Source organism: Ixodes scapularis, unplaced genomic scaffold (assembly GCF_016920785.2).
Source record: "Ixodes scapularis isolate PalLabHiFi unplaced genomic scaffold, ASM1692078v2 PGA_scaffold5__190_contigs__length_132052651, whole genome shotgun sequence".
Taxonomy (NCBI): domain Eukaryota; kingdom Metazoa; phylum Arthropoda; class Arachnida; order Ixodida; family Ixodidae; genus Ixodes; species Ixodes scapularis.
This window is the reverse complement of record NW_024609880.1, coordinates 39354535-39366779: the sequence shown is the minus strand read 5'-3', so window position 1 is coordinate 39366779 and position 12245 is coordinate 39354535. Positions and strand designations below refer to the sequence as shown.

At 44.6% G+C, this 12245-nt stretch overlaps 3 protein-coding genes across 3 annotated transcripts; 2 read left to right on the top strand and 1 right to left on the bottom strand.

Annotated features, from left to right (window-relative positions):
- The first annotated feature begins 273 nt into the window (after positions 1 to 273).
- On the top strand, positions 274 to 3087 carry LOC115310184. Its single transcript, XM_042294184.1, has 5 exons — positions 274 to 300; positions 485 to 547; positions 1320 to 1413; positions 1498 to 1668; positions 2885 to 3087. Exons 1-5 carry the CDS (start codon positions 298 to 300, stop codon positions 3085 to 3087), a joined length of 534 nt encoding a protein of 177 aa, XP_042150118.1. The 5' UTR covers positions 274 to 297.
- A 3584-nt stretch (positions 3088 to 6671) lies between these two features.
- On the top strand, positions 6672 to 9479 carry LOC120839563. Its single transcript, XM_040209873.1, has 4 exons — positions 6672 to 6696; positions 7407 to 7578; positions 8505 to 8653; positions 9166 to 9479. The coding sequence occupies exons 1-4, from the start codon at positions 6672 to 6674 to the stop codon at positions 9357 to 9359; spliced, it is 540 nt and encodes a 179-aa protein (XP_040065807.1). The 3' UTR covers positions 9360 to 9479.
- A 61-nt stretch (positions 9480 to 9540) lies between these two features.
- On the bottom strand, positions 9541 to 11897 carry LOC120838821 (P2X purinoceptor 7-like). The gene is made up of 3 exons (XM_040208915.1): positions 11755 to 11897; positions 10419 to 10634; positions 9541 to 9697 (listed from the first exon to the last, which is right to left on the bottom strand). The coding sequence occupies exons 1-3, from the start codon at positions 11895 to 11897 to the stop codon at positions 9541 to 9543; spliced, it is 516 nt and encodes a 171-aa protein (XP_040064849.1).
- Between the last annotated feature and the right edge of the window lie 348 nt (positions 11898 to 12245).

Here is a 12245-nt window from a genome sequence, read left to right as displayed (position 1 = left end):
GGAAGCTGCACGAGCCAGAGCAAAGCCATCCACCAAACCAGCACAACCATGGTTAGCAATACATATTCCAAGCATTCATAACTCCAGCCCCCGAGTTTGACGAACAGAAAATGCAATGTATCCCCCCTGGCCAGTGGCGTTGGATGAAGCCCAGGACTTCACCTCGTAACATTATTGTAACTTTCGTCTTGCGTTATCATGACATGACATTTGTGCTGTAATTTGACTGCCCTCCAGGACACAAGCAATGGAAGCTGCGCGAGCGAACGCCCACCCATCAACCAAAGCAGCACAGCTATGGTTAGTGATACATGTTCCAGGCATTTAGGATTCCGACCCCAGAGTGACGAACAGAAAACGTAATGCATCCACCCCGACCAGTTGTGTCCGGTGGAGCCAAGAACTTCACCTTGAAACAATATTGCAACTTTCGTCTTGTGTTACCATGACATGACATTTGTGCTGTAAATTGACTGCCCTCCAGGACACAAGCAATGGTAGCTGCACCAGCCAAAGCACAGCCATCCACCAAAGCAGCACAACCATGGTTAGTGATACATATCCCAGGGATTTAGGATTCCGGCCCCAGAGTTTGACGAACAGAAAATGCAATGCATCCACCCTGACCAGTCGCGTCGGGTAGAGCCCAGGACTTCATCTCAAGACATAATTGTAACTTTCACCTTGCGTTAGCGTGACATGACATTTGTGTTGCAATTACTTCTTTCTTGGCAGTTTGCTATGCACATATATAAACATATGGTATGTCCGTACACTACACTAAGGCAGTGCTGGTTGTGGAGTTCTTGCATTGTGCCCCCTACATGCCATCCCAATTGTAGTGTGTCAAAGAAGAGCGCTGAGCAGTAATGGTATACATGGTGTTTCCAACAGCGAACATCCATGGTCACCAATAGCCACCATTTATTTCCTTATTGAACATTTTCAGAAATCGCTTAGAACTTTAAAATCAGACAATGGTAAAAAATTCAAATCTCCTGGAAATTAGGTAGTCATGGCCTGGTCACTGAGGTCATCTGCAATGCACATAGCGAATTAAAAAAAAATAAAAAAAAATGTTAGAATGGAACAAGGGAAAGAAGCTCTATGTGCCTTGTCTGGTTTTCAAGGAATTTATTTTGCTTTTGGTGATAGAAAGAAATTCATGGAACACTGCGCAAAGTCCAGTGAAAGGAAAAGGTTTTGTGAATCGAAACGTGAAGTCAGTGGTGTTGCAGATTTACAACCTACAAAATGGCGAAGAAAGATTTTGCAAATAGTTTGGCAAATCATCTAATTACTGCTGACTTATTTTATAGATGCCACGAAAGGTGACAAGGACTCTGGCCATACAAGTTCAAACCAAGTGTCGCTCAGTTTCTACACAGACGCGTCCTCAAACTCGGTCGGCATGTAAGTGCTCTTTTCATTGTGAATTGACAGTGTTTTATATGCATTCCAGCAATAAAGAGCTGAAATGCACAACATCTTTTTCAGACGTCCAAGTGAACACGGCTATACGACAGGACCGTGCGGTGCAGACAGACATATCTGCCACAGGCGATGCGTGGGATCTTTTGGACAGGCTACATGGAACCTCATCCCCCATCTCCGAACAAGTGCCACTGCCATCAGAGTTTCTGAGCTCCATACATGTTGAATGTGAAGGAGGGAATGATGATGCTAACGAACCTGAAAATTATAGGCCAATATCAGTTCTTAATGGTATAAACACAAACGGTATAAACGAAATATTAGGCCAATCAGAACAGGGATTCTGCAGAGATCGGTGCTGGGTCCTGTCCTTTTTCATTATATGTCAATGATCTCTCGCATTTACGCACATGATACAGCAATTTACTACACAAATAATTCGTTGGATAACATTAATAGTATAATCAATGAAGAACTAATTATTGTTTAGGACTAGTGCAGCTATAATAAGTTGATGCTGAATAAAAAAAATGAAATGTGTTATATTCCACCAAAGGAACGAATAAACTATGCTAACTGCAAAATTTATATTGCCACCTCTCTTATAGAACAAGTATATACATTCAAATATCTGAGAGTAATATTCGACTTACACTTACATTGGCAACATCACATAGCCTATATTTGTCAAAAGCTGTCATATGCTTGCGACATTCTGCTGAAGGCTCGACAGTGCTTCGACTCTTCAACCTTAAAAATGATTTACTTCTCGATATTCCACTCCCATTTAACATACTGTACAGAAACATGGGGTACAACCTATAGCATGTATCTCACGCCCATTATTGGTTTACAAAAAAGGCAGTTTGGATTATAACTGACTCGCACTATACACAGGCATCGAGCATTTTATTTATCACCTCAGCATTCTTCCACTTCATAAACTAGTAAAGTACAAAATTGCCACGCTGTTTCACCAAAATGTTGACCACAAACCACCCATTTCCTATAACTATAGTTCTTAAAGCTTTCCATCAAACTAGGGCAAATTTTCTGGACACACTAACCTTCCACAAAGCCTCAACGTTTAGGGGGAAAGGCTAATCCAATTCTGTGGGACAAAAATCTGGAAGGCCCTATTGATCGACCTTCGAAATTCGCATACTTTTAACAATGCACTGAGGCACGATCTCCTCTTTTCTACCTAGATCATCTTTCATCCGCATCATCGTTTCTTTGGTATTGGTAACCGAGATTAGCTTCTAATGTAGTAACAAGATTGGGAGTACCTTTGTTGCTTTCTAATGACATATGCCTGTCGCTCTGTGCTCTTGTGATGCTTTGTTAATGAGCCTGAACTAGCCTAGCGGCTATGGGTTCATATGCTTTTCCCAATATTTTGTATACCTTTTTCGGTCAATAAAATTGAATTGAATTGAACCTTCCAAAGGTCCAGCACCACCTGCCAGCTCGGAGCCTGCAGGCATGTGTGAAAACGACGACACGTTTGGCGACTGTGGTGACTGCCCAGCTTCCCCAACCAGCCCACCTAGTTCGGAGCCACCGAGCATGTGTCAAAATGACGACCCCACCTATGATCCAACCTACGACTCAACCCATGAACCGTCGTATGACAAAAGTTTTCAGATGTGAGTATACACCAACTCATGTTTACAAACAAACCGGAGGGCCCCTAGTGGACGCCACAGAGCCGCGCACGCACGATGGGTGTGGGCGAAAAAGCTCGCCGTCGCCCAAAACCAAACCATTGTAATGCGATGTCGACGTCAGTGTGAGTCCCCCTGCCCATTTTTGCATTCAAATCGTTGATTCTATGTCTTCCTGGAAATGTGACTACGGTACTTGAGCAACCTCAGCGAAATTAATGAGGCTTGTTACATTGCAAAACTTCGCGTGAATAACATGGATGCCGTAGAATGTACGCTAAAGCCTGTTTCGCATGGGGAGACTTCGCTTGCCATTTTCAGTCGCAACGTCGCTCGGGCTGCAAAAGCATGAACCAAAGCCGAGATGGTCGACGTCGATACTGATAATCGCAAGCAGAATCGGACGAAGTGAATCAGGCCTAACAAGTTGGTGATGGCCACTGGCAACAATGATCAACATCTCCTTGTATCTACTGTTTACATCAAGCCTGCCTACCAACCTTCAAACCGAAGTCTTTTGAGGCCTGCACTTGCTTCTTATCGCAAGCACCGAGCCAAAATTTGGTCTACAGACCGGTGTTGTCTAAAAGAGCAGACGACAAGCAGAAGTGTTTGAAAGAGCAGGCGACAGTTCAAACGATCAGGCGGCCGTTTGAACTTGAAGACGCACTGAATGTAGTCCACAGGTGGTCCGTACAACCGTACAACTTGACCATTTTTATTTATTTATTGATTTATTTATTTATTTATATACCTTAATAACCCTGAGTCAGGGTATTACATAAGAGAGTGAGTTAAAAAAATAGCAAGGTTAACATTTGGCGGAACAAATCGATGTCTTGAGCAAAGACGATGGCTTCGGGCAGGCCCGTTCCAGTCCACAGATTTCGCCGGGAAAAAAGATTTAAGGAATGCTGTATTTCGAGTGAAAAAAAGGCCCACTTTTGCATGCTGGTCAATGCTAGGTGATATGCGATGAGGTGATACGCGATTTCCGGCATTCATGTTGGAACAAAACAAACAAATCTGATGACCACAAGTATCCATGAATTCAACGTAAGGCGCTTCCCGCCCAAGCAATCATGGTCCGACGGCGTCTGCTTTTCTTTTTTCACGCCACATATCCACGTTTTCCGATAAATTGAGCACATGAAAACTGACCTTCACACCTTTCTTGACTCTTTTGGTACAGCCCCAGTCGCGGCGTTTTGATGAGAAAGCAGGTTTTTGTCTGGTCCCTTACAAAACAATGCAGGAATACACGTCTCACACGGGGACTTCCGCCCACAGCCCCAGACCCGAAGTGCGCCCAATGCGCCACCACCATGCCGTGACGTAACATAAATGAGTTTGTGTATACAGGCCTCAGCGATAGGTGAGGGGCGTTTTCCAACTTCCTGTTACTTGGAAATTTTGTTTCACCGTTGACAAACGACAACAATGAACTGCAAGCCTGTGCAAGCATGTTTCTGAAACCTCCAGATTGCAGTTTTCAGAACTTTGCTTAGACAGGCTTGCAGATCGTCTTCATTTGTCAACAGCAAAACAGAACTTTTTAAGAAACTGGAAGTTGCCAAATGCCACTCACCTGCTTGTTAATTTGCAAAGGATTTGTAGTGACTAATGAAATAGAAATGACTAAATAGCTTATTTGTTTGCCCCACCTTTGGGCCAGCATGCCGCACTTAGTGGTTCTCGACTTGTCTGTCATCAGAACACATGCACCACGGTATGTTAAGAAAGCATGTTTAAACTGAAAACTGGGCAACCTAAAGACAACCTGTTGTACCTAACCTTTTCAGGGTTGGGGTCGTTCTCCTAAATTTGTTTTGCTTACTTTTGCAGGGATGACGAAGAAACCGAACAAGGCCATCCTCGGGGTGAAAACAAGTACATTGTATATGAAAGTTGCCTCCTAGAGTGCTTTAGGCTCTGCATGACATGCTATGCTCCGTCCAAGCCATCCCTCCATCTGAGTGGAAGCTGCCTCACTGTGACGACCCTCTGCCCTAAGAACCACTCGCACACCTGGTCCAGCCAACCATACGTGGGACGGAAACCGGCTGGAAATATCGATATTGCATCTATCCTGCTGTTTTCCGGCTCTAGCCCTGCACCAGCTCTCAGAATGATGCGCCTCATGAATATTAGGGTCATCTCAGAACGAAGATTCCACGATTATCAACAAGCTTACCTCCACCCTGCTGTGCAAACGGTTTGTAGATCCCTCATCTGATTCAAGCATAGTGTAACTTACTCTGCAGCAACGCTTTCTGCCGTGTGCCGGCATAATGCTATGGCAGCATACCCTACTATGAGTGATAGGACATGTTCTCTCATGAAAGACACATTGGGCACTTCCTTTTGGCGACCCTTGTCCCAGATGCAGAGATCAGTAGCGTGTATCACATTTATGATTTGATCATACAAAACTGTTGATGCACTTTTGTGTTGTCTCATTATCATACAGCTCCCTTTAACTGCACTGTTACAGCTGCCACACCCTTTCTTTAATATTTCCAGGTTTGGGATAGGCAACGAGACGAGGATTTGACAGCCCTTGCGGGAGAGCCCGTGGATCTGTCAGGAGATGGACGATGTGATTCTCCGGGACACAGTGCGAAGTACATGACATACAGTTTCTACTCGCATCGATTGGGCAAGATTGTCCACACCGAACTGGTTCAAGTCAAGGAAGTAAGAACCCTCACAATAATACTAAAAACAATTGGCTCAAAAAACACAGGAACAAGACAAAGATACAAAGTGTGCAATATTTTTGACCCTTCCATAAAGAACTTCCTTCTTTTTAGTGTCCCGAAGTAAGTGCAAGCAGCAACATGGAAAAGGAAGGCTGCGCACGAGGAATTGTTTTCTTGAAATCGAGGAACGTCCTGATTCGCTCGTTCACGACTGACAGGCACTCGAGCATAAAGGCCTACATGAGAATACACCAGCCCGCAATCCTGCATCTGTTTGACGTGTGGCACGCTGTGAAAGGTGAATGCGAACATTGTCTTTCAATATAACAAAGACCAACCTACAGCTCTGTCTTTTGCGTGTTCTATTTCCTACCCTAGAACCATCTGCGATATTACTGTTGTGCTTATTATAAATTGTTTAAAAGCAATCTCCATTACCAACTGTTCTATTCGGTCTCTCCAAGTGAGCAGAGGAAAGATGAAATACCGGCACACCTCATAAAAAAACACTTTACAGAGAAGCGAATAAAACTGGCCATTCCACAGCCTCTGACGACAATTATCCTGCGACTAGCTGGAGTGTGAGGCTAAATCTTCCCTATTCCCCTCATGGCATGAGACTATTGCTGCAGCCATTCTCTCTGGGAATTCTCTCTGGGTAAAGCTTGCTTGCACTGCATGCAAAGTAGGGCATTCGGAAGTGGGTTGTTAACATCAAGCAAACATTTTTGTCCTGGAACTTATATTACTGCAGGGATCAGGAAGAAGTTGGCTGCAGGCAGCAAATGTGCAGGTTGCAAGGACCTAGCAGCCTGGGTGAGCCCCGTGTGCAAGCACTTGTGGGGGTGCGCTACTGCTAGCGGTGGCAATGGTGAATTGCTTGCCGCAGCATGGTCGAGTGTCACGAACCATGTCTGCAATATCCACACGGGCCATGGTCCGCTCTACCCACGGTGCCTACAGAAGGACGTTGGAGACAAACAGTGGATTGTGCCTGGTTTGTACCATATTATTATACTAGATTTACATCGTAAGAGCTAAAAAATATTAGTTATATACAAGATGCCGACTAGTGTGGAATCAAACTTGGTTATTTTACATGGGGAACACTGAAAATAAACTTCACAGATACGCAAAGTGTCTATTGCTTGGACTGTCGCTGTTGTGATGAAACGCAGCCTGATAAGACCATATGATTACTGTTGACTCAAGCATGCAGTAGCACTCGTGCCTCGCTGCTGACTTAAAGTTTCTCTGTGCCGTAGTCGAGCTACAATGCTTTCACTTTTAGCTCGGAGAAGCGGCTGATATGGGGAGCATCTGTGTTGGCTCCATGGACTTGGAAAAGTTACTTTTGCACACATATACATTGTTTGGTTACGATTATAGGCCGAACACTAATTTTAAAGGAAAGCGTCCAAAGAAAGACGAGCTAACAGATATTTGTAAAATTAGCCCTGCACAGCCATGGACGTCTATGTGAATCTAATCGATAGCCCCCCAAAAACCAATTAAAACTTACGTTTTTTTACTGTGGTTTGCTAAAAAATGTTTCAATGAACTCTAATCTACGCTGTATTACTGAATGCTCCAATTTCCCCAGGTTCACCCGCCCACACGAAACTGAAGGCCATCGCAAATGCACCTTTGTTTGCAAACGATGTGAAGCAGCTGTCTCCTAATGCACAAACATATGGGTTGGAATCATTCCATAACGTGCTGAATGGATTTGCACCCAAATCGACAGCATTCTCGTATGAAGGCATGGCTGCACGGTAAGGAAGCTAGGTGTAAGGAGGGGACTGTGACAAGCCAAAACAACAGCACTCGCAGTTGAAGTTTCTTTGAGACCAAAAAAAACTTTTAGACATAGTCGCAAAAAGATTTTCTTATGCCCTAGTTACATGGGCGATTTGAACTGTCGTGGAGTTCAATCACAGTTATCGGCCTAAACTATGATTGAACTAAACTGAACTGAGATGGTGCAACACGGCCCTCTAGAACCCAGCTGAAGCTAAAATGAAACTAGTCCTTGTGTTACGTGATCAGTCTAATTGTTGAAGTAATTACTCGGAGACACACCTTTTATTTATTATAAATATATCATACATTATGTTCAATACATTGTTGCTTTTTAGCGGAGTTTACACAAGTACCAAAACAGATTCAGGGCTAGGTTTCACATATTTTACGCTAGGTGGTGTAAGCTATCGCCCACTACGATGGGTGCACCCATTACTATTTGTCCACTTATACAGCTGGTCCCTCCTCCATCTGCGATCGTTTGGTGGCTTTCCGGCTTGTCGGGACTGTTTTAGCGGCAGCTCTGACGCCTAAACCTATTCCCTCCCGGATATTTTGCTGCTAAGAGTCTTTCTAGACGCATTCTCCTGTATTCCGAAACAGTAAGTGCCTCGCAAACAATGGTCGGCGGCAGCGGTCCTACGGACAAGCACCATTTTAACTTTGTTGGGGAAGTCCGTTCAGTTAAACTGAAATAGGGGAGCCGAGTTGAACTCAACTGTCATTAGCAGCTCAATGACAGTTGGCGCCTCCGTGTAACTCCGGCCGATCGCGATTGGGTCGACTGTCGTTGACTCAAAGGCTGTTGAGAGCACCCGTGTAACTAGGGTATTGCACACTTTATTTAACACAAGGTGAAGACATGAGCAGCAATTAAACAGCCTCAATTATGTTCCAGAACAATGATCGCCATACTCCACTTTAACGAAAACAGTAGCCGCCTGCAAGCTGTCACGAACGAAGGGCAAGAGCAATGGCACATCAAATCGCCAAAAGCCCAAAAAGGTGCAACCACTGTGTACCCCCGGATGACCCCCGTGACTTTTGGTAAGTGCAGCTCATTACAATATAGAATTTACACTGCATATAGAATTTTAACTGTATGAAAAGGTCACCATAACAATTATGGATGCACTATACTTCGCTCACCTTTAAGCTGAGACTGCAGTGGGAGCTACGTGCCCGCCGAACCAATCAACCGCCTTCCTCCTTTTCATCACCCGAGCCGGCTTTCTGAGCGCAGGTGTGGGCGGGCCATAATGACGTGGCGGAAGAGGCGTATGACTGGTCCAACGAGGACGTAGCTTTCACCGCAGTCTCACCAGAAGGGATAAATGGAGTATAGCCTACTTTATATGTTTCTGATGGCAAAAAATCATGAAATGTTTCTAAAAAAATATAGCATTATCAAAATCAAGTGCTAATCACTGGCTGTGCGACAAAGTGCAATATTCAGAACGACTGAAAATTTGTGTCGTGACTTTAGAACACTTATGGTCAAATGACAGGAGCACTTTTCAAAGAAGCACTGGCCTACACTACCTTGTCTTGAATTTCAGAGTATGTGGACCGGCTACATGAGGAAGTCCTGGAACGGTGCAAGACATTTCCTACTTTCAAAGAGGCACTGGCCGAAAAGTCTCCAAAAGTTCCTCCGGCCTTTGGGAGCCCAGTACCAAGGCCATCGAAGGAAGAACTGGTATCTGCGCACAGAAGAAGGTTCGCCAAGCCGTCCCTTGAGGGAGACGGCTAGACAAGGATGAACATGTCTCTGAGTGTTTATGTAGAGTGCGGTTTGGACAAAAGTGGAGCTTTCTGCCAAGCCATGAAAATCGTCTACATGGAGCAATGAGCACTCTTTTCCAATGTTCGTTCAGCCAATATATTTATTCATTCATACAAAGCTTATTTACGAATGTTCTGGTACTTACAAGTTAGTAGCGGGGATACTTGAAATCGGTAGTAATTTCAGAAGGGAATTCCTCTCTTATTCTGCAGACTACACATGCCGGCAGAATCATCCGGTTCCCTTTTCCAAGTCGTCTCCATAACCAGCGGACGAAGACTCGGTATGCAGTGTAGCGATAGCGTCTGCAGTAAAAGAAGCCGTTGTAGTGAAGACACACTTGAAATCAACAGAAAAAGGTTTCAGTTATTTTAGTCGCATTATACAGACAGAAAATCAAAGTGAACGTTCAAATTGCAGTGTCCCTAGATTTTTGTTTTTAATTGAGCACTATGACTGATTCTTAGAATACTTGGTCCCCAACAACTGAAACTTTCAGCTGTCAGCAGCACTGTGACCCCTGCTTGCAGACCTTTCACAGAGAGCACAATATGCAAGTGTAGCACATGCCAATCTTCAACCGAGTGAGATTTGCTTGCTATGAAGTGCACACATTGCAGGACATGAAGCCTACTCTGAATGATGTGGGAATTGAATCTGTTGCATGTCTCCACATTGACTTGGCATAGAAAAATTAGTTTTACACCGACCAAACATTGTCACGGATGGAAAAAAGGCTCGGGAAATGTGAACTGAAAATAAAGGTTTAATTGGCGAACTTGTGCAAGTAAACAAAATAGAGAATGAGCGTCGGGATAGCAGAATAGCAGGTGGCGATTCGGCGGCGTAAGAGCAGGTGAGAGCGTTCGGGGTGAGAATGAACGGGCACTTTCGAGAACAAAAATGCAGGACAAAATGTTAAGTTACATCCCGCATAAGAATAAACGATAATCCTTGAAGTCCGTGGCTTTCCTAAGTTTGATTAGATGGTACAATATGGGAAGACAGCCATGGCACCTGTTTTACCTGTGAATATCGTCGTGCATAGGATACCCCAGCCCCCTTAGCTCGAAGTAGAGAAGACGGAGAACAGGGATGTTGAGGCACAGCATGCTGAACTCCGGGTGCTCCGTGATGCACCCAGCTGGCTGAACCCGCGTCAGCGCCGTGCCCATCTCACGACAGCAGATGCACTCTCCCTCTGTGCCATTCTCGAGAATACCGCAGTTGTTGCAGCTGCACCTAAAAGGTAACAGCAAGACTGTTGAGATCGCAATGGTCATCAACCTCATGTGAGACACATCACAAGAAGTGAGCTACAGTCTTTTGAAATAAAATTGAAACTAATACAAAAAAAGCGAGCAGTGGTGTTTTAAAAAAGCTATGCAAATAATACCAAAAGAAGCATGCAGTGGTGTTTGAAAAGAATTTAATGCACCGTGGAAGGAACTTTGGAAATCGGATACTCTTTCGGCGAATAGACAATTCACAAATAATGCAACTTGTGTCTTTTTTGCAATCGAAAAAGGGCAGGCTCCTTCCAAAACGTAGAAAGGGTAAAAGCACAGGCGAGCTGGTGAAGAACTTCCATCGAAAACCGAAGACACGACAAAATAAAAAAAAAATAAAAAAACGGAGAAGAAAACAAGTCTCAACACATGTTGTTTTGTCCTTTTTTTTTGTGTCTCCGGTTTACGATGGAAATCCAAAACATAGCGTAAATTAACGCGTCTACCGCTGTTCGCAATTTTCTCGGCTTATCATGTGATTTGGTGACGGATGGAAATAGTATAGATTCAATAACAATAATATCTTTATTCCACCCACGAGGGTTGCGGTACCACAGAAAGGCTATTAGCCTGTACCTGAGGCCTGTGGTGCCGCAACAACGCTGCCTACACCATATAGTTTTACTCTTAATTTTAGGTGTGGGTATTTACAGATTCACCCGGCCAGGCCTTCCTGCTGTAATAACAATTCTCCTCAGCAAAATAAATGCAAGGAAGGGAAATTAAATTTATCTTTTCGCAGCTACCAATAAGTAGAAATAACCACTTGCTTTGCAGAGTGACGGCACGCACAAGCCATGTAGAGTATAAACATTGCAAGACGGAAGTTGGAGTGGCTGGCACATGCACTTGGTTTGATTAGCCTGATAATCGTGACAGCGTAAAGAATGCCAATTATGAAGCAGCGGCAGCGCGACAAAATAGAAGCGGTACTCGTGCGCTCCGATCGACTACGACTATAATGATCATGTGCCTTAAAAACGATTACAATATGCTCTTCAAAGGGGACACCCGGGAAATTAAGCAAGCGATACATCAACCATGAAATATGTGGCACGTTGTTACAGCCTTACCATTCCGTGTTCCCGTAGCGGCATTGCGGCGGCGTCGGCGAGTGGGGCGGGGAGTCGCTTTGAGGCGGCGACCGAGGAGTCGGTGGTAGGTCTGGGGCGCCCTCGTAAAGCGCCAATCCAGAGCTCTGCGTCCTTAGCAGCATCTCCCGTTCAGTCGGCGTGAGGTCGCTGAACGGGAGCTCGAACTCGTTTGCGAGCGCGTTTGCGAGCGCGGCGTTGTTGTCCATTTCTTCCAGGTTTTCTTCACAGACCGCCGTGCACTAGAGCGAACCACGGGAACCACACCGAGTGTGCACTAAATCCTACCGATGCCGACAGTGCTCCTTGACGTCACTTCTTTTTCCAGAGGCGAAAAAGGGAAGAAATCTGAATGTTTGTTTCGGTTTCGCAAATTTACTTGCAGGTACAGAAATAAGAGTCACAAAGTTCTAGAAAAAAATGTGTGGCATGCCAGGACCCCAATGCTTCCAAACACACCTTATTTAAAAAAA

Excerpts from the sequence above, each read along its gene's own strand:
- LOC115310184 (XM_042294184.1), top strand. Across the intron at positions 548-1,319 it reads ACCAAAGCAGCACAACCATG|ATGCCACGAAAGGTGACAAG; the intron begins GTTAGTGATACA and ends CTTATTTTATAG. Across the intron at positions 1,414-1,497 it reads TCCTCAAACTCGGTCGGCAT|ACGTCCAAGTGAACACGGCT; the intron begins GTAAGTGCTCTT and ends CATCTTTTTCAG.
- LOC120839563 (XM_040209873.1), top strand. The coding sequence starts at position 6,672 with ATGGTGAATTGCTTGCCGCAGCATG. Across the intron at positions 6,697-7,406 it reads GAATTGCTTGCCGCAGCATG|GTTCACCCGCCCACACGAAA; the intron begins GTCGAGTGTCAC and ends CAATTTCCCCAG. Across the intron at positions 7,579-8,504 it reads TATGAAGGCATGGCTGCACG|AACAATGATCGCCATACTCC; the intron begins GTAAGGAAGCTA and ends ATTATGTTCCAG.
- LOC120838821 (XM_040208915.1), bottom strand. The coding sequence starts at position 11,897 with ATGCTGCTAAGGACGCAGAGCTCTGGATTGGCGCTTTACGAGGGCGCC. Across the intron at positions 10,635-11,754 it reads CGCTACGGGAACACGGAATG|GTGCAGCTGCAACAACTGCG; the intron begins GTAAGGCTGTAA and ends GTTACCTTTTAG. Across the intron at positions 9,698-10,418 it reads ATGCACGACGATATTCACAG|ACGCTATCGCTACACTGCAT; the intron begins GTAAAACAGGTG and ends CTTTTACTGCAG.